This window comes from Natrix helvetica (genome assembly GCF_964273705.1).
Source record: "Natrix helvetica genome assembly, chromosome: Z".
NCBI classification, from domain to species: Eukaryota; Metazoa; Chordata; class Lepidosauria; order Squamata; family Natricidae; genus Natrix; species Natrix helvetica.
The window spans coordinates 77,401,579-77,423,438 of NC_138554.1; the positions used below are offsets into that span (position 1 = coordinate 77,401,579).

At 41.4% G+C, this 21,860-nt stretch overlaps 1 protein-coding gene across 1 annotated transcript in view; it reads left to right on the plus strand.

The window, feature by feature from the left end:
- The window catches only part of PDE1C (phosphodiesterase 1C), a gene marked incomplete at its 3' end in the record, with an annotated part of 555,036 nt that overhangs the window by 114,954 nt on the left and 418,222 nt on the right, over positions 1–21,860 (plus strand). The window contains exon 2 of the mRNA XM_081971280.1: positions 17,662–17,712. Coding sequence (XP_081827406.1) covers positions 17,662–17,712 — 51 coding nt within the window. The remainder of the gene's footprint in view (positions 1–17,661; positions 17,713–21,860) is intronic.

Genomic DNA, 21,860 nt, shown 5'->3' on the forward strand with positions numbered 1-21,860 from the left:
AAAAATTAAGTTCCAAGTACTCCAAATAGAAAAGGCCCAAAGAGGCACAATTGTATGTCAAAGAAAAAAAAGTAAAAATAAGTACACAGATGGTCCTGTTTCCCTCTTTCAAGGGACAATTATTGTCAGCACTCTATTTACCAAGTCTGTAAACATCATCCAGGGTCAGTCTATTTCTTATCTTCTTCTTTGTTCTTTGGCTGTATTTAATATACCCTAATGCCACTAGATGGCACTGTCAGTTACTCCCTTTCTTCACCCCTGTGTTCAGTCAATGAAAACCAACATTTCAAAGTTCAAAAGCAAATCTCAGAGTTTTAAGATTCCAAATGTATCCAAGTTAACAAGAAAAAAATAAGTAATAATGACTGTCCAATCTGCTTTATGTCTTTCAATCAATTCTCAGATTCATTTAATATTTCATCTATTTTAGGGCCACCGCCCTTTTGCCGCTATTACCAGAGTGGAAGCACCAGTCTGCTCCCTCCTCTCTCCTTTTGCTGATCTCTTTTTCTTTCTTTTAAAGTTTTTCAGTCAGGGAACACAATAAAAGGAAACACTGTCCTCCAAGACAAACTCACAGTCTCACCCAGACAATCCACCTCACTTTCTTTCCGCTCTCTGTATGACTGCCCCAATTTTTTGACAGTGTGCAATGGCTGTCTTCCCAGCCATTGGGTGGAGGCTATTGCCAGTGCTTTAGGGAATTTGTGACTTCCCTGTTCACGATCACACATACTTCCATTCCTCACCATCCCTACGAAATGGTTCTGATCCACAATGGGACACCCAAAACACACAGGATATTAACGCTTTTTGGGAGCCCCAAAGAACATGTCATAGAGCCATGATGCTGGCCACACCCCTCTCTGCAGTATTCCAGTATTTGAGGGGCTTCCACAAAGAAGAACAGGTCAAATTATTCTCCAAAGGACAGGGCAAGAAATAATGGTTGGAAACTAATCAAAGAGAGAAGCAATGAAGGAGAAACTTCCTAACAGTGAGAATAATTAACCAGTGGAACAGCTTGTCTCAAGAAATTGTGGGCGTGCCATCACTGGAGGTTTTTTTTAGAAGAGACTGAACAGTCACTGTCTTGTCTGAGATGGTATAGGTTCTCCTGCTTGAGCAGGGAACTGGACTAGAAGACCTCCAAGGTCTCTTCCAGCTCTATTCTATTCTATTTTTTTAAGTCAAGGTTTTTATTTTTTTAATACAAATTTTCACATCTTATATAAAGGAAGTGTTATCCAGATCCTTTCTTTTACATCCTCTCATTTACATAATCTATTTTACATCATAATACTATTTCATTTTCTATCAAATTATTATCTTCCATTATTTATCATCTTTATACTTACTTTTTCTTAATACATAAACAATATCTTCAATTGCCCCTTCAAAGTTACACCAAATTTTCATTTCATATTTCCTCCATTAATCTATTTTACTGTAAACACCATATATCCTCTAATTCAATTTTAACATAGAGACCATTTCTTTCATTATTGTATCCACAATTTACAATATACTATAGTTACTTTATTTCTTAATTAGTTACATAACTTTAACAATCTTGTTACTATTCCCTTTAGTCTACTAATATAATTTTTCCCCCTTCCTCCCTGTTTTAACCTTTTTCTTTTGGACTCTCAAAAATTCCACTTCTAATCATTTTTCTTCTCTCCCTTTCTCCTAACTTCTTTTTTTTCTTTTTCCTATTTTTATGGTTATTATATTTTTTCTTCAGGGTGTTTAATCTTATTTTTCTGATGTTTTCCCTATTCTCCTCCCTTCTACTGCTTGGTGGTTTCTTTTTTGAGGGGGTCTTCCCCCTTGTTTGCTTTTCCTTTGTGACTGTAAATCCCAGTGAAATAATCTATCTGCATTTTGTTTTCAATTCTTCTTTCTTCCATATTGTCTTCCTGTTCTTCATTTGTGCCTTCCTTTACCCCCTCTTCTCCTATTTCTTTCTCTGTATGCTCTTTCTGATTTTCTATCTTTTTTGTACCAATTAATGTTTCACACGCATTTTTCAGCATCCCAAATAATTCATCATACATCCAAATCTCCATAGTACAAATTTAACTATTTTAACAGATTTTTAAATTTTTGGGTTATACCACATTTAATTGCAAATTTAGGGTCTTCCAAACTCTATTGTTCAATTTCAGCATTAGTCCAGTCCAGTCCAAATTGAAGGTTGTTTTCTCTTCCACAGTTATAAACAGTTTCAACCAAACAATGTTACAAAAACAGATACTCCATAAAGATTCTCACGGTTTAAAAGTATCTTTCCCTGTAGCCAAGGTCACTCTTCAAAGATGCACTCTTGTTTTCTTTCTTTCACTAGCTGGTGTAGTACTTTCTTCTCGCCAGTAGATGGCTCTTTCCAATCCACAATACAATCCAACAGCTGACTGTCATTAGCTGTCAGAAGCTAAATCCACAAAAATTAAAATAAAATAAGGAGAAAAGGAACTTCTCCTTGGGCTCTTTCTTTTTATTATTTCAATTCTTTTTTTTAATTAAAGAGTATTAATAAATTTTACAAATATATCTATCCCCTTCCCCTCCCCTCCCTCCACCCCGATCCCACCCCCCTCCAACCCTCCCCCCTCCAACCTCCCAGAGCAAAATACAGGGTATAAACATTTAACAATATACGCTAACATAAGCTAATAACTTTAACATCTTCCTCCTCTTGTACTTTAACTCTTCTTTTGTTAAGCTAACTTTAGATAAATTATACCAATCCTTGTTCTTTCACTCATAAGCTAATTGGAATTTCTTAGTCTGATATTTATTTTGAATATATTCAATACATCTTCTCCATTCCAACTTGTATTTCTCATCTGAATGGTCCTTGAGATATGCTGAGATTTTGGCCATCTCTGCTAAATTTACTACTTTTATCATCCATTCTTGAGTAGTAGGCAACTCTTCCTTCTTCCAGTACTGCGCCACCAGCAATTTTGCTCCCATTGTTAAATTCAGAATCAAATTAGTCTCTATAACTGTACAGTCTGTAATTATCCCTAATAAGAACAGCTGGGGAGTGAACTTTCTCCTCTTTTTAAGAATATTTTGAATAATCCACTATATTTTTATCCAAAATGCTTTAACTTTTTTGCAAGTCCACCATATATGGTAATACGTAGCGTCAGCACAGTCACATCTCCAACATTTAGGTTGTAAATTTGTATACATGCAAGCTAACTTTTTAGGATCTAAATGCCATCTATAAAACATCTTATAGAAATTCTCTCTCAAGTTTTGACCTTGTGTAAATTTTACATTCCTTACCCAAATCTTTTCCCATGTTTCCATCATTATTGGTTCTTCAAAGTTTTGTGCCCATTTTATCATACAATCTTTAACTAACTCTGTTTCAAAATCCATTTCTATCAGTATATTATACAACCTTTTTATATGCATTTGACCCTGGTCCCTATTTAAATTCTTCACTTCCAAACTGCAGAAGACAAAACTCTTTGAGGCTTTAACCTCTGCTACCTCCTTTTTCTTCAATAAAATTCCCCAAAAGCCAGTTAGCTGCTGATTCAGCTCCAGGACCCTTTTAAAGAGCAAAATCAAAAATTCTTTTTACCTGTAAGTTGGCCAATCACTCACCTGATTTCAACATTCCATTCCAACACTGCTCCTGCACAAAAAAGTTAGTCTGGATGCCCAATCTTTGTAGCAGTCATTTAATTCTGAGTGCCTTCCCTGCTGCTGGTTTAAAGAGCTTTCCTCCAACCCTACTGAAGCTTTTTCAGATTTGCTATGTAATTATTATGTGTGAAGTAGGATGTTCTTACACTTTAGATACAAGGAGTTCTTGGGATTTCTGTGAGGGTATTGGCCTTTCTTTGTATAGTCTTTAGTGGTCTGCAGACTCCTTGATTTCCCTCACCTTAATTAAATCCTAAAGTGAGGCATCACAAGCTTGGGCAGCAAAGGAACCATAAAGGGCTGAATAGGTGTTAGTGCATAACAGTAAATGTATTACCCACAATTTTCTATAAGAGTACACTTAAAACTACTATAAGAATGAGAAATTGCAAGAAATTCTTCCTTTGAAAGGGACAAAAAAGAAACTCAGAAAAATTCCTGTTCCAGGGACAAAACATTTTTGAGAAATTGCTATGCAGTCTTCTTATTGGGAAAAAAAAAGTTTATATAATTGGGAAAATTGAATAAAATGGCAGTACGAAGAGGAAGCACATTCCAAAGGAAGCAAATGAAGGAGGGAGAAGGTAAACAAAAACACCCTAAAAGAAAGTCCTGTAGAGCTTCAAATACTAATCCTACTGCAGGATGTCAAACTCAATTTCATTGAGGGCCTAATCAGCATTGTGGTTGTCCTCAAGTGGGCAGTGAGGGAGGAGGGGTATGCCCAGGGTGGGCATGGCTGACTGGGCATAGCCAGCGCAAAGTCGCTCGCATGGGGGTGCCTGTGGGCATGTCAGGGTTGGGAAGGGAATTCAGGGTGGGTGGTGGAATTCAGGGTGGGTGGAGGATGAGGTGAGAGTTTGGGGTGAATGGGTGGGGGTGGGGTGATAGATGGGAGGATGAGATGAGGCAAGGCAGGGGTGGGGCAGTTGCTGGAAACTATCAGACTTGCACACTTGCCACCCCTTGTGCGATGGTTTCTAGCAGCAGCCACAGCTTGCCAGCCTCTCAGCTCTCAGCTGATGTACTCTGCATCTCCAGAACCTACTGACACCACCAGGCTGGTCTTCCAAGCAGCAGGTGTTGTGCAGCATAAGCAGCAGGCAGAGGCGGGGGAAGGCACATGATGCAGACCACTGGATGCGTTTGCTTCATCCCACTGCTTTTGCTTGCTGTTGGAGAGCAGATTGCCACTGCTCATCTTCTCCTTGGCCCCCTCAAGGGTCTGCATGTGGAGCATGTTCCTGTAGCACACCTGATGGACCTTGGCTGCACTGCAGGCTGTGGCTGCTGCCACTCAGCAGACTGCCCAGCTTGAAGGAGATGAAGCAGCCAATTATAAAGGCTGAGTAAAGGTGGTAGAGCATACCAAGGCCCAGCAGGTAAAAGACAGCCACTCTGAGGGGGGAAAGCAAGATCCCCATCATCGCCAGGCTCACCAGGCCCAGCAGTGACAGGGGGAGGCACACAATCAAGGCTGGGCCTGGCTAGCAATGGTGCCAATGAGGAGCAGGCTTTCCCCGCTGAGGGGGAGGGCTAGTGCTCCGAGCAGCACTGGAGAGGCCTAATGAACCTGCACAAGCGGCTGGTGGCCTTGGTAGTGGCAGTGACCCACAGTAGTGCCAAGTGCATTGGGTGCATGAGGGGAATGTACTCTATTTGAGAGCCAAGGACAAGACCCACAAGGGGGCCAAGGAGATGACCTGTAGTGACCTGCTCTCGCCATGATCTGATATTGTTTCTTCTGCTGCCACCATCTTGGAGCTCAAGTAGGGTGTTTACATCATATCTAAAACCACACAATTTGTGCCTTCCATATTATTCTCAATTTCACATCCCCCCATAAGTAGGTTAAAGATTCTCCTAGATAAATGTAACTTTTGCCAATGTAAAAACACTGAGAATATACAGTATAGTGCTAGAAAGGAAACTGAAGGCTCCAGAAAACAGCATCCATTTCTTTCCCAAAAGAGAGACTAAAATGGGGTCAGATAATGTTCCATCCATGATGCTAACATCTGAGAACAAAAGCATATGAATTGTTTGCACATGATTAGTTTTTTTAAAGGAAAAATGAAGCTCTTGGTTGTGGTGATTTTCCCGGCTACCCATGAAAGAGACGGACACAAGGATTGTCCTTGGGATGAGTAGCCCCGGGCAAAGCCCGACACACTCTATTTATTCAAATACACAAGAAAGTCTAAAGCACTAAAAGATAATTAGTTACACGTAAAAGTACACATAAGGAGTTAATTATCACCATTCAAAGAATCACGGCTCCTCATAGACAATCCACATATCCTGTCAGACATGAGTATGTGACCAAGAGCACAGCCAATTCAATCCCACAACTCCTCCTTTTCTTTTTTATTTCCTTCACTTGCAAATGTTGTGATTTTCATAAGCTCATCTTGGCTGCCTGAGTACATAATTGTCCTTTTTCCAGATACCATATTCCTACATACAGACATCAAAGACGGAATACATTGAATACAACAGCAAAACAGCACAAGGGCTACAACCACCATGATTCCGGTGGAAATTATGGTCCGAATCCAGGACCCATCAGGCAACCAGGACCACATGGCTCCCCATATGTCTACGGCACCCAAACCAGTCCCTTGGAGCGGATTATTCTTGATCATATCTTCCATAACTTGCACTGTTTTAGTGATATTAGGCAAATTATCATGTATATACATACAGCAATGAGAATGAATCAAAGCACACACACCTCCCTTAGCAGCCAAAATAATATCAAGAGCATACCGATTTTGCAAAGTAACTTCTCTTATCTCTTTCAATTCCTGATTAATAAGTTTAACACTTAATATGGTTTCATTAAACATGGCAACAGTCCAATTATTCAAAATATGCAAATCTCTATAATTCATAGCAACTCCTAATGGAGGTAAAATTGCTCGACTGAATTGTGTGTCTATATTACCCCCCAAAGAAAGAGGAGATTCAATGTTATCCCTTTTGTTGCGAAGTCGAGTGTTAGGTAATTTATCAATAGCATAAACTACAGGAATCACCAAACCAAAAGTACAAATTCCTTTCCAGTCCTTAGGGAGTTGACGATATCCTTCGTTTCCGCACAGGAGCCACATGCCATTTGGCACGGCAACTTTTCCAGACGAGTTAGCTATGGTGATTAAGGTTTCCATAAAACTACAAGCCCAATATTCGGTCACTGTCATATTCTCATTACTTTCGTAGATCGTGGAGCCCTTCGTACTTCCGCTTTTGGCAGTCAACTGATTCATTATAGCAGAACATCTCTGAGAGGAACTCCAAATATGAGTCTTATTACATTGGGACCAATTCCCCATGCTGATGGCATTGGAAAACAACCCAAATGATTGGAAACAAATAGAAGCACTCTCTCTCAACTTTAAATGAACCTTAGCTGATATACTATATGTGTCCTCAAACTCAGGCATAAAGGTTTTCCACCCACTAAAATTAAAAGGCAACCCATGTAATGTTAACCCTCCCCTTGCATCCCCAGGCATATGCATACAAATCCAACAATTTGTAAGATTCAACTTTTTAGCAGTCTTAGCAACATCCTTTACGAAATTATTATTGTTCCAAAGATCATCTCCAAGGTCTCCTGCTTTGCCAATATATTGTTCAATGGTTGGTTTCAGGTAATTGGCTTCAGGTAAACATTCACATCACTGGACAGCTGTTTTGGCAAGATTGTATTGGCCACTGTGCTGTCTGTAAAGTCATCTTGGTCATCTCTGGAACTGGATTTGAGAACTGGTCACATGCTAGAATCCACAAAGATCTGTGGAAGCAAGCACAGCATGTCCTCGTCCCCCTTGCGGGGGAGGCAAACAAACTTTTTAAATCTATTATGTTACCTATGCCAAATTAGCCAAATTGGGGTACACCAAATTGTTAGGTACCCAAAATCCCTCCTTTTTTATTTGTTTGAGAAGACAGTCCCTAAGGACCAATTAAGGAAAAAAAAAACCAAAATTAAAATAATGTTCCAATTAGTACAAGATTACAAAAAGGCCAATGAAAAATAGGCCAGGCCATTATCAGTCTTTAAAAAGAAAAGTTTGCCCAAGGCAGTAAAGGCTGAAAAAAGGTGAGAAAAAAACATGATTAGCTGTTTCTTCTCAATAAAACGTGGCCCAAAAAAATTAGATAAATGAATTTACTTCTAAGGAGCCAAAAAAGAAACATAGGTGACATCCATTTGCCATAGTGATTAGAGGCCAAATCATGGGGATTAAGTTCCGTGTCCCCAGAGGGGGATGCCCCAAAACACTGGGGGCAAGATGAAACAATTTGCTTGACCTGGTTGAGTGGCATATGGCAAAATTGTGCCAGTCCCCAGGCATTTTGATGAAAAAATTATCAAAAAAATCTGAAGAAAAAGCGTAGTTAAAAAAATTACCTAGAAAATTAAAAATAAGTTGACACACATAATGAAAGTCAGAAATATAGTTTAAAAGTTTGTTAAAAAAGATGTGAAAAGTTAAAGTAGCAACAGACAATTTTTAGTGTTGCAAGAACAACGGTATTGCGAGGTAGGAAAAGAAGTCATTAAACACGCAAGCCAAAGAACTTCAGGCAAATGATATGAAATACAGACTACATAGTCAGTTAAAGCACAGTGAAGAAAGAAGTTATTCTGAAAACAAAATTAAAAATAAGATTTTGGAATAGGAAAAATAATATTAATTAAATCGGTCCAATTTCTACAACAAACCCAAGGTTATGAATTCAACAACTGCCTAAAAAATAATAATGGCAAGACATTTTAAAACGGAGTCTTTTTATCTTAAAAATATTAAAAGAATAAGCTGACAAGTTACGCAAACCACAAATGGAATGCTCAAAATCTCATTAATCTTTACAACTGTGGCAAGGGCACGAAAGAGAAACAAAATTAATCAAATAAAAAACTTTAAGTAGTGGCAGACACAGACGGACGAACCCAAACAAAGGTTCCCCATCAGCTGCCATAAAGTAATTAGCAAAATACCTCCGTGTGCATTTAAACAAAGAAATTTGGAGCAAAATAGATTGTAACATTTCATGCAGTTATGCTTTTTTTCTGGAACAATCTGCAATACAATACAATACAATACAATAGTAGAGCTGGAAGGGACCCTGGAGGTCCTCTAGTCCAACCCCCCTGCCTAGGCAGGAAACCCTATACCATTTCAGACAAATAACCATTCAACATCCTCTCAAAGACCTCCAGTGTTGGGGCATTCACAACCCCTGGAGGCAAGCCGTTCCATTGACCAACTGCTCTTAGAGGCATTCACAGGTATCACTGGGGCGTTTCATACACACACTCATGGTAAAAATGAGCAGACACTCATTCTCCCCGCCTTTCCTACTTCCCTCCAAAGAATGACCCAGAAGGAAGATTGGGGGGGGGGGGGGGGAGGAATTCACACAGGCAATCACGTGGATCTCTGGATCCATTCACTTATCACTCCCTGGGGCATGGGGGACACATACTCACATTCATACTGCAATCAGACCTTCATGCTTGCTCATGCCAAACAATCATAGGTATTTCAGGAAGCTTTTTGCTTTTTCACAAGCCACCAAGCTTCATTGTCTTTTATTAGAGGATCTCACCCTCCCTTCAGGTTTTGAAATGATAACACACATGCATATACATGCACAAATACCATGGAACAACACTTTCAGGCCTGGGGGAGATGCACACCTAGATGCACACCTAAGAATTTCTTAACAGACATTACATCAAATTAATCAAGTCCAATTACCTAGGTCTTCCATTCAGACAGGCTTTACCTTATTACCTGCTAAATTTCTTACTTTTGCTTGAAGTGACCCGGCTGTTCTATCTCCTTAAGCACTAGATTGTTAATGCCTGCCTCTGCCCTGGGGTGTTCGTTTCTAATTAAGTTGGATCTGCCAACGGACGCTGGCTAATTTTTAAAGATCCAAATTCTATCTTGATATCCCAGCACGCACTGGCATATTTTTAAAGATCCAAGATGTATGGAGACTTTCATTAACACATCGTTTGCATCTGGGTGGGGCCCTTGATTCATCTGATGGTAGCCAGAAAATCAGCAAATTTGTTGACAAAATCTAAATCCAAGCTGTCTTCTGGAAGCCAAGTTTCTACTTTAGGACCAATCGAGTAGGTTGGCCAGATAAATGTGCAGAGGTTCTTTTTTACTCAGGTTGAAGGCAAACCTTTAGTAGGAATTTCCTTCATTTCATACATGCACACACAAGGCAACACTCTCCTCCTTCCCCCTAAAAGGAAAAAAAATCTATACTCACCTGAAGAGTACAATCTTCTAGGGCTGAAAGACAGGATAACAAGGTTCCCTCCCCCACAGAAAAGGCATTGTTGGAGGATTAGAGGTAAAGGAGCGTGGGGGGGGGGGAGATAGCTTGCAGACAGAGTTTGAAAAATAAAACCATCAGTTACTAAACAGATAAACATTATGGGAATATCACAGATGAGAAATGGAGTCTGGATTCACATGCTTCAGGAAAGAAATGAACAGGTAAAATCATTTAGACACACAATAAATGCAAAGATGAAACTTTTTTAACTGTCAGGAAATTTCTTCCCAGCTCCAAGCCGTTTCTCTCCTTAATCAGTTTTATTTCTTTCTCTTTCAACTGACCTGCTTTCCCATTAAGCTGAAAATAAAAATAATTTCGCCTAGTTATCTCCTTTATCTCCTTGACGTGTTCTAACTGAACTGTTGAGAGATCACCATCATACTCACGTAGAATCAGAGTCGACCCACGACAAACTGATGGAGAGCTCTGGTCCAAGTCCTGGCGAAAGTAGAGTGGAAGGCGGACGCATTGGGGGGAATCCCGTTGGATTTTCCCTTTCCAATCACGTCGGGGTCACCACTTGTGGTGATTTTCCCGGCTACCCATGAAAGAGACGGACACAAGGATTGTCCTTGGGATGAGTAGCCCCGGGCAAAGCCCGACACACTCTATTTATTCAAATACACAAGAAAGTCTAAAGCACTAAAAGATAATTAGTTACATGTAAAAGTACACATAAGGAGTTAATTATCACCATTCAAAGAATCACGGCTCCTCATAGACAATCCACATATCCTGTCAGACATGAGTACGTGACCAAGAGCACAGCCAATTCAATCCCACACTTGGTAATTTGCAAAGTAAACCTGCTGTTTGTTTTGCATCTGAGCACAACATTTTCTTGTGATGGAGACGACTTCCGGCAGCCGAAGGCGACAGATGCGTGTGTCTGCCTTCTTGCTGCCTCGGTGGGCTCCTCTGGATCCTAGGGGAGCACAGGGTGCCTTGGAGTGGCGCCCTGCCATAGGGACAGCTCGCTGGGACCCCCTGGAAAGGCAGTGGCTGCGGGGGGGTCTCCAGCCTTGCCCCAGGAACTGTGGAGCGCAGGGAGCGTGCGGAATCCCAACGCACGCTTTGCCGAGCACAGCCAGGAAGGAAATGACTAATTTGAATGCAGCAGCTGAAGCGTGGTGAGGTGGGGGCTTCCCCCAGGTCTTATACAGTTTAAAACCTTATTGACTGTCTTGCAGTTTTTTTTTCTGGACTTTGTTTCAACCAGTGAAAGAGTTAAAAGTGGAGGGGGGAGGGAATTTCCACCCCCTCGGAAAAGCGGCACTTGGAAAATCTCTCCCTTGCGAGGGAGAGAGAGAAAGTTCAAAAAAGTTTAAAATACTTTCACTTCACTTAATTAATGGGGGGGGGAAGGAAAAGAAAACCCTTTTTTCCTTTTCTCTCTCTCTTTTGACTACAACTGTGAGAGAAAGGATGGTTGAATTGATTCTTCTCTAAGCTATCTGTGGAAATTCTGATTTTGCTGTTTCCTGACCACCGGTGCTGGCAGAGCCAAGATGGTTCACTTCCTCTTTCCTCTTTGTCTGTGAGCATGAGACTCCTCCCTTGAAAGACTTTGTTTGCCTTGATTTAATTTCCACCTTAGAGATCTCCAGGAGCCTCTTCAAACAAACTGTTTCCCTGGATTTGGAATGTTTTGATCCACCCATCTGTTTTGGTCTTGAATTAAACAACTTATTCTCCTTTGGACTTGCCTGTTTGGTGGCCTCTACTGGCTGTGCTTTCCTACGGACACCATTCCCTGTATAGAACAATAACTATCTCCGAGTTTCATGATGGGTCCAAAAAAAATTACCACCTGGAAAGGCCTCATCGGCCCCAACATCTTCTACGTCCAGCCCCATTGCCCACCAGTCACAGTTGGGGTCTTTTCTACAACCAAAAGCCCCTGAAGAGAGTTCAAAGGATTTCTCTACTCAGCAGATGCTTCAGGCCCTCTTAAAGGGACAGGATGAAATGAAAAAACAGTTGCAGGACTTAAATGATCAGCTCAGAGAGACACAACAAAAAACTACACAGAACGAGCAGCGGATAGGTGTATTGGAGGAGGGTGCGGTTGGGATGAGGAGCAGCCTGGAGACAATCCAAAGGGGGAATATAGAATTTGAGAATCATATGATAAAAATGGAATTTGAAAGGATGTCTTTTTTTCTTAGGTTTCAAAATTTACCAGAAGTTGAGAATGAAGATCTTAAAGAGATTATGACCACAATGTTAGCAGAATATATTAACAGAGATAAACAACAGCTTGGGTGGGATATTGACTTGATTTTTAGGATTAACTCAGCCTATGCAAGAACACATAATGTCCCAAGGGAAGTTCATGTTAAATTTCTTAGAAAAACCATAAGAGATGAGGTTCTAGGAGCTCAAAGGGAGGGCCATTAAAATATAAGGATAAAGAAATAGCCATTCTTAAGCAGATCCCAAAGAAAGTAAGAAATAAGAGAAGGAAATATACCTTCTTAGCAAAAAAATTATATAATAATGGGATCTGGTTCAGGTGGCTGTTACCAGAAGGCATGTTGATTTTCTGGGAGGGCAGTAGAATTAGAATTAACACAGTTGTGGAAGCAGAGGCTTTCATGAAAAAACATACTGCTCTATTAGGTGATGTGGGGGATCCTACACAAGATACAAAGCAGGGAGGGGCTGAGGCTCTGCCAGTGGACGGAGGGGGGGGAAGAGGAGACAACAAGAAGACTCAGATCACAAAAGTGAATTGAAACACTATGTTAGGGTTCTAAATACCATGCAGAAATAAATCATTGTCCAAGGCAAAACATCCTTTAAGGTGCAATTTATTCCGCAGGCATGTTAGCACGGCTATGGAAATTTCAACTCTGAATTACATCCTGTAAGTTCACCTAGTTGAAAGTTCATGATCTCTCCCCACACCCACAAATCCATCACATGTTCCAATCATCATCTTCCACGCTGGCATGTACACCCATCTTCTTCCGGCCAGGTGTCGAGGTGCTGAGACAAAAGATGACCTTGGCTTCTACAAAAGAATGTCAACAATCCATTCTACAATCCTACTCCTTTCTATTCCCCCCTCCCAACTACTACACTATTGAAACAGCATAGAAAATTATAAGAAAGTGTGACAGGCCAAAGATCCTAAAAAGAACATAACTACAGGCCTGACACACTATTCCAAATGTTGTTACAATGTATTTTTAAGGAAGTGACAAAAGTAAAATGATTGAAACACACTGATGATTTGGTGTTAAACTTAAAACTGCTAATATCTATGTAAATGTTCATAGTTTTCTTTTTCTTTTTTTAAACAAAGTTTTATTGGTTTTTTGGTGTTTTACAAAAGGAAAAGGTATGGGGAAAGTTACAAATTGTGGCAGCCGCAAACTGCGGTAGGTATACCCCCCCTCCAGACTCATGGTGTACATTTGCATAGCATTCAAATATTACATAATAACATATAGTCAGTGTGGTAAATTCATAAGTAATTTCAATCAATTTATGTCATGTGGATTTTCTTACTTATTTGTGTGATCTGAGCTTTCTTGATGTCGCCCCATCTCCCCCTGTTGGCAGTGCTCCGGCCCCTCCCGTGTCTTGTGCATCTACTGGGATGTCTTCTGGTTTTTCTAGGAGTAATTTATTTTTTTTCCATAAAGGCCTGCGCCTCTATGGGTGTATTAATTCTGACCCTTGTCTCCCCCCAGAATATTAACATACCTTCAGGCAGCAACCAACGAAACCACACCCCCTTCTGGTATAATTTATTCACCAATTGCGAATAATATTTTCTTTTCTCCCTCACTTTCTTGGGGATCTGTTTCAGTATGGTTATCTCCTTATCTTTGTATATCAGGGCTTGTCCCCTTTGTGTATTCAGAATTTCATCTCTTGTGCTTTTCCTAAGAAATTTAATGTGTACCTCCCTGGGGACATTGTGTGTTCTAGCATATGCAGAGTTCACTCTATAAACCAGGTCTATTTCCCACCCCATCTGTTGTTTTTCTTTCTGGGTATACTCAGCCAAGATAGTTGTCATGATGTCCCTAATGTTTTCATCATCTGTCTCCATCACATTCTGAAACCTTAGATAAAAGGACATTCTCTCAAACTCTATTTTCATTTGTTGGGTGTCAAGCTCTTTGTTTCCCTTTTCACGCCATCCACCACCCCCCTCATCTCAGCCGCCCCCTGCTCCAAGAGATCCAGTCTCTGTGAGTTCTTATTAATTTTTTCCTGGTTCCCTCTAATTTCTTCTTTCATCTCCTTCAATTGTTTCTTTATTTCCTCTTGTCCCTGTCAAATTTGCTGGAACATTTGATGAAACTCCAAGTCCATAGTTTTAACTTGTTTAAAGGCTGTCAATGTTGATTGTGTGCTCGGACTTGAGGTTGCAGATGTCGGGGCAGAGGCAGCAAAGCCAGACTTTCCAGGAGGTGGTCTTTTAGATGTCATTGTTAGTAATAAAGAGTCCAGTCAGTATAGAGAAGAATCAGTCAGAGTGGTAGAGCAGCCAAGGGAGTCCGGGGGGTAGAGAGACCAGGTACAAGGGAACTCTCTAATCACCCTGGCAGGGAACAGACGTTTTTCACTCCAGAAAGTTCAAAGACAAACAATCCACAAGAGAATTATCCAAATAACATGGAGACAAAGACCGGAAGCCTGAAGCTAAGAGGTGGAGTCAAGTTCACCTTTCATGAAGACAACGGAAGTGTGCCATCTTGCCCTGCCAACTTCGGGTACTGAGGCAACAAATAAAGTTTTCAAAATTCAAAGTTCCCAAGGCTTCCAGATCCCATTGTCTTAAAACCTAAAGGTTTAAATCTGAAGATCCATTTAGTTGGAGTGTGACCTCTTTGGTTTGGCTCTCCCCCTCCTCCTTCCCTTGGGGCTATGAGCACGTTTGTTTCTAGCCGCTTGTCCGAGGGGGGGGGGAAATCCCCCTCCCCTCCAGCGGCACCTCTCCAAATTAACCAAAAGTTCCAATTAGACACAACTGAAGAGTTTTAGAGTTGGTGATGGGTATGAAGGGAGTCTACAACTCACCGCATCGCCGCCGCATTCTTCAGCTTTCTTTTTTTCTTCCGGACAGCCTCACAGCGAAGACACTTCAGCGTGCCTCCCCTTCGCGCTCCTCGGTGCCTGGAGCGAAGCGAGAGCCCCCCGACAGCCACCGCTGATGCAGGGGTCCTCCCGCCGCACCGCTCCTCCGGCAGAACGCCTCTCCGGGGCGTCCTGTGCCCCCCAAGGGTGGGGAGCCCACCGGGGATGCGCGGGGCGAGCAGTCTCTGCCCGTTGCTGTCAGCCGCCGGAACCGGAAGTCGTAAATGTTCATAGTTTTCTATTTTTCTTTTTTATAAAAGTTGTGAGGCCCGGGGGGGGGGGCTTCTCCTCCCCCACACGATGTAGCTGTCAAAATGTTCCATAACATTTTACCCTTTTTCCTTTGTAAAATTTTTTAAAACCAATAAAAATTTTAACCAAAAAAAAAAAACATTTTCTTGTGATGGAAGCAGTGTTACTGGATTTCTTACTAAACTGTTATGGAGAAAGCTTATATAATGATTTTTCTCTAGTGATTAAGTTAAACAACAGAATCTAAAATAAAAGAGATCAAAACATCTCCACAAAAAAGATGTTTTAGTTTTCTCTATTCATTACATCAAAATAAGCAAAAAGACTGTTACAATCTCTTTGGAAATTAGCCCCACTGAATTCAGAAGGAATTACTTCCAAGTTAGGTGTGTATAAAATTAAATTGGGTTATTGGATCACTAGTTGATTATGGAGATAGCTTATTCTTTTCTTACATAAGAAGCAGAAAATCTATGAGTGTTCAGATTATTTCCAGATGCTGATGATTGACTGATTATGCTGTTGTTGAATTTTAGCAACTACATCAGAGGTGAGTTTCAAAAAAATTTACTACCAATTTGGGGGCATGGCTAGATAGGGGGGCATGTGACTGGGTGGGAGTGGCCAACCTGAAAATCACTCATGCACACTCAGTCACATGACCCCACTCACCAAGCCATGACCACCGAAATGGTGGCAAAAATTTTTGATGGGGGGGGCAGGCCGGGGCTCTTCACTGTCTTTTTTTTTTAATCTCCAGAGCACATGATCAGGGTGGCGTGCTGCTCTGAGGAGCTGCCCTCAGCCAGCAACTGAAAGGGTCTGGGTGCAGCAAGTGGTGGGGGGCTGGGGAAGGCAAAAATGCTTTCTATTTTTGCAAAAAACAGCCCATCTCTGGGACCTCTGGGACTCTTTTTGACTGTACTCTGGAGAATCAGGATGGAAAAGAAGCCTCCGATCCTCTGGCAGTCAAAGAGGCAGCTGACAGGCTTCTTTGCCAGCCAGCCACTTTCCAGCTCTGGTCAGCTTGCTGTCCAACAGATGCAAGCAGCAATCAGGGGACTGGTTCAGGGGCATGGCCAGCCTGCCGATACTACCAGTTCGGAGAGCCAGCCCTAATTTTTACTACCTGTTCGACCGAACTGGTCCGAACTGGTAGGAACCTACCATGACAATCTGCTTCTAACATCTCCAAAGAATTGGGTCTTCACATAATGTGTCTGAAGTAGAATAATTTGAGCTTGGTCATTTGTGCCTTGAGTTAGAACTCTAGACTTATTTGTTCTATGATTAATTTATTTCTTTTCTTGGTGTCTGTGGTATTTTCAGAGTCCAAAGTCCAAAACCATCAATACTTATGCACTTATGACCAGTGGTGGGTTGCCAATTTTTTTACTACTGGTTTGGATGCATTCCCCTATGTGTGATGCTTCTGTGCATGTTCAGAAGCATCCAGGCGGGTGGCCGGAGCTTCCCACTACAGCTACTACCAGTTCACTCAATTCAGGCTGAACTGGGAGCAACCCACCTCTGCCTATGACGACTATGTCCCCATGGTCACATAACCAAATTTCAGGTGCTTGGCAACCATTGTACGTTTATAATAATTGCAGTGTCCTGTGGTCATGTTATCATCATTGGCTTCCAACAAGAAAAGTTCATGGGAAAATTTGAATTGAAGATTGCAAATCATGATCATGTGATTCCTCACTTAACAATCACAGTGATTAGTTTAACAGCCATGGCAAAAAAAAATAGAATGGGGTTACAGGCATGTGATGCTTCACTTAATCACTGTACTGCTTAACAACAAAATATCTGGTCCCGATTGTGACTGAGAGTCGAGGATTACTTCATGAAACAAGGATACTATGTTTTTACAAAATCATGTATTTAGATTTTCCAGCTATGACATGTGTCTGGCTCTGCACTTCTCTTTAATCTAAGCTTAATTTTCCTTTGTCATTAAATATATATATCCCCAAATAGGGAAGCAAGTTTGCAAGCTTCTATAAGCTTCTAGCAGATGCATAAGTAGGAGAAAACAAAGAAGCACTGGGAAAGGAGAAACAAACTTAAATATAGCTTCCATTTACTTGAGAATATACCTCAACGAATTTAGTAGAGGATATAGCAAAAGTGTTTGGGATTCTATTTTAAGCATGCTACTTATTATTCTGTCTACTGGGGAAAAGGGGACATGTATTATATTTCTCAAGTACAGATAATGGAGTTTAACTAAGAATGTATTTTCTCTTTTAGTTGCAAATGAAACAGGAGACAAGAATGCTCACCCTACATCGTGGTTTGCACGTAAGTAGTCTAGCCTGTTAATTTATTTCCTGAATGTTGGTAATAAATATATATTTGAAACAAGAAAAGAAAACTGTGGATTCTCCCTTTCTTTAACATTTTAAGGACATGATGCTGATAACAACAACGATGATGGTGATAATTCTTGCTGTCTGTCTTTTGCACTCATGGTAGAAGTTAACTCCCAGCTTTACAGTACAGATGATTTTAAAAAATAACTTGAAGCAAAGTCCCCTGACTGAAGGCATTTTTCACTGTGGTATTGGACAGTGACAACAAGACACAAACATAATTTTGTCTATATATTTTCATGCATGTCAATGGCCCATAACAGTGGTGGGTTCTGGGTGGTATGGCCTGGTACAGGCATACCGGTGGTAGGTGGGAGCAGTGGCCACCGTACTGGAATGGTGGACCATTTGGCTCACCTGTCCACCTGTGTTCCTTACTGCTTTTTGAGGCAAACGGGCCAATTGTGCACGAGCGCACAGCCTACGTGACTTCCGCCAAGCAATTGATTGTTGCTGGATGGTGGCATGCGCATGTGTGCGCGACCACACCTGCCTGCCAAGGACGCACAGCCTCATCACAGCATACCAGTTGCATCGGGATCTGAAACCCACTACTGCCCCATAAGCTCTGTTACAATGATGGATCTTTTGTTTAGATGCATTTGCCTAAGAAAAAGGAGGCTTGATCGTAGGAAGCATCCTGTGTTATCTTGTAGAAAGAAAAAGCTAAACAGAGTGGCAGAAAACATCCAGATAAATTAATACTTTATAGGCAGAACCTAATACTTTATGTTCCCTCTGGCAAACTCACAGCAGTCATTTTCTTTGGATATCCACAAAATGATATCAAAATGGGCCCAGAAAGACACACAAAAATAGTGTCTCTGACCTTAGGGAATTATCTGGCAAGAGTATCCAACATTCAGTGCAGGGTTTTGAAAAATACTATTCCTTGACTAATAAAATAATGATAATGCCTCCAGGTAGAACTCATTTCTTTGTAAGTATAACCATTCAGTTTTTTAACACCTTAGAGAAATGGTATGTGATTGTTTCCTTCTTGGATTTTTGTGTTTTTAATCCCTAATTTAGCATATTTCCACATCACATCAGTGGACATGAAGAAAATATGCCAAATTATAATTTTTAATTTTCATTCCCTGATATAAAACCTAACTCTAGAGTCGCCACTCTATCCAGCCTCATTTCAAAAACTTGTGGGCTTTGAATTTCTGAGGTATCAAGGCAGGAATCCACTGTTCACTGTATCCTATTCAGTGTGTGGGCTGTATACATACAATATATAGTTTACAAATTCAGATGAAGATTGCCTAATTCCAGAAATCTCATTCTATTCTCTATCTCATTCTACCCTAATCTCATTCTGCTATTCTCAATTCTGGTACTTTTCAACTGGAGTGTCATCTGCTTACATGAAATGGCTTTGAAAACCATTTTTTGGAAACTACCTTTAGCTGAATATTTTTATAAGTCTTAATTCTGTATTTTTCTATAGGTTGCATAAACCAAAATTTATAAAGAAAAAAACCCTTCCACCTCTATAGCTTGCTTTGAATAATAACTTTCTAAGCTAGAAGCCTTTCTCCAGAACATTTCCCAATGCATAAAGATTTGATGTACCGGTTCAAGAAAGATGGATGGCTGTTTTAAAAATTCAATTCTAGAAAGAAAAAAAAACAAATATGGGAAATGGCAGATTGTTAAATTTAATACTAATTAATCTCCATACATGCAATTTCTTTTTAAATATGGCATGTCTTCATCCCAAAGTTGACACTTTTTCTCCTCTCCAACAAAATTGTCATGAGTTGTATAAATTATACCAAGGATCAAAATAAAACAAATTGTGTGTACACTGTCTGGGTTAACTACAGAAGCAATTACAGACCAATCAACCTAACATCAATACCCAGGAAGACATTGGAAAACAGATCTGCAAACATCTAGAAACAAGTAAAGTAAAAACCAGAAGTCAGCACAGGTTTGATAAAAACAAATAACATCAAATTAATCTTATTTCATTCTTTGACATAGTGACTATATTAGTAGACCAGGGAAATATTGTGGACATAGTATACTTAGAAGTGGTTGGATTCAAATTTTTTACTACTGGTTCTGTGGGCATGGCTTGGTTGGTGTGGTCAGGTTGTCATGTGACTGGGTGGGCATGGCAAAATTAGCCGTCCATTTTGCCAATTCAGCAGTCCATTAAACAATACACAGCAGCCCCCTTTTCTATCCTTCTTCTTAATACTGCATGAAGTCTTTGCTCTATTTTTTTTTACTAGGAGGGAGTGGTTGGCAATGCTGGGGATTTCTGGGAATTTCTCCCCTGTGTTTGAGGCACCAAAATAACCAAGATGATATAAAGTCTCCTGTTGGAGCAGGGGGTTAGACTGGATGACATCCGAGGTCCCTTCCAGCCCTGGACTTCTGTGCTGTTTCAAAGCATCTTCTGAAGCTGTGTCTACTGCCAGGATTTGTGGTCCTTCCTTCATCTCCTTTTTCTCACCCTCCCTCCCTATCTCATTCACTTTCCCTTCCCGCTTTCTCCCTTCCCTTCCCTTCCCTTCCCTTCCCTCCTTCCTTCCTTCCTTCCTTCCTTCCTTCCTTCCTTCCTTCCTTCCCTCCCTCCTTCCTTTCTCTTTAATCTCCTTTCCCTCCCTCCCTCCCTTTCTTTCTTTCTTTCTTTCTTTCTTTCTTTCTTCTCCCTTCCTTCCCTCTTTCTTTCTTTCTTTCTTTCTTTCTTTCTCCCTTATTTCTTTCATTCTTTCATTCATTCGTTCTTCCTTGAAGGCTTACATTCTCCCTTAAATCCCCCCATGCCCCCTGCAGCCTCCCGGGAGCCAAAGTGTGTGTGGGGGGGTGCCCCCCATTTCAAGGTTAGCAATCCTCTCTGAAGCCTCCTGGGAGCCAAAATGGGGTACAAAGGGGTGGTACTATACTCAGCTTTCCATTTTGGGCCTAGCAAGCCGTACTGCAGCCTCCTGGGAGCCAAAACAGGGCTCCCAGAAGGCTGCAGGAATGGGGGGAAGGTGCTCCTCCCTCTCATTTTCAACCTAGCAAGTCTCCCTGCACATACCTGGGAGCCAAAATGGGATGTGTGAGGTGTCAACTCCTAACATTGTCATAGTGACCTAAAGCAGAGGGGGCCACCCCATCAAAGAGCACATCTGTGAATTTAGGAGAATCATTGGAAGACTGCCCCCTTTACCAGAGCATCTGTTAGTGCATTTTTTCAGAACATGTCTGGACAACCAAATTGCCCAGGTAACTGCTTACCGTGATATCCCAAACCGACTCTATGAGTGGTTCTGAGTAGCAATAAAAATTGACAGTGCATTGCACGCTAATGAAATGAGAAAGCCACCAGACATGAAAGAGAGAGGTCAACCTGACCTGAAACTTCAGGTCAACCTGACCTGAAACTTCAGGTCAACCTGACCTGAAGCCGATGGGGACCGACAGCAACACAGTGAGCCCTGAAACTATCCCCCCTCAAAGTCCACTGAAATGCTACAGATGTGGGCAGGGGTGGGTCATATGGTATCTGCATCCATGACCCCAACCCCGATGCCAAGGCCAGAGCCACCACCCAGGGCATGACTGGAACAGGACCTCAAATGGGCCACCAATGCATCCCGGAAGGTCCTACAGGCTGCAGAGGTCACTGTCCCCCCCAGACGAAAGGGGACCCCAGGAAACAACAGTTGCCAGAATCCTATGACAGTGACGATGAGGGCGAAAATGACCCAATGGGGGGAGGACCAGTTCACCCTTTCCTTTTTCCAATAAGCCTCACAGCCCCAAAAACAAGAAGCTAGGGGATTTTTAAGCCCTAATAGACTCAGGCTGCACTAGATGCTTGATCAATCTGACCACAGTCCTGAAACTGGGGATTAGAGCAAAGAGACTGGCCCATACAATTTGGTTCGACCTTGTCAATGGGTCCCTAATGGGGGGAGCCTATGCCACCCACCTGACAGTGAGACTAGAACTAGCGGATCACTGGAAAGTAATTCATTTGATTCATAATAGCTCCCAAAATGACAGATGCAGTCATACTGGGACTCTCCTGGCTAGACAAGTGGGGATCAACCGTATGGTGGCAAGGGG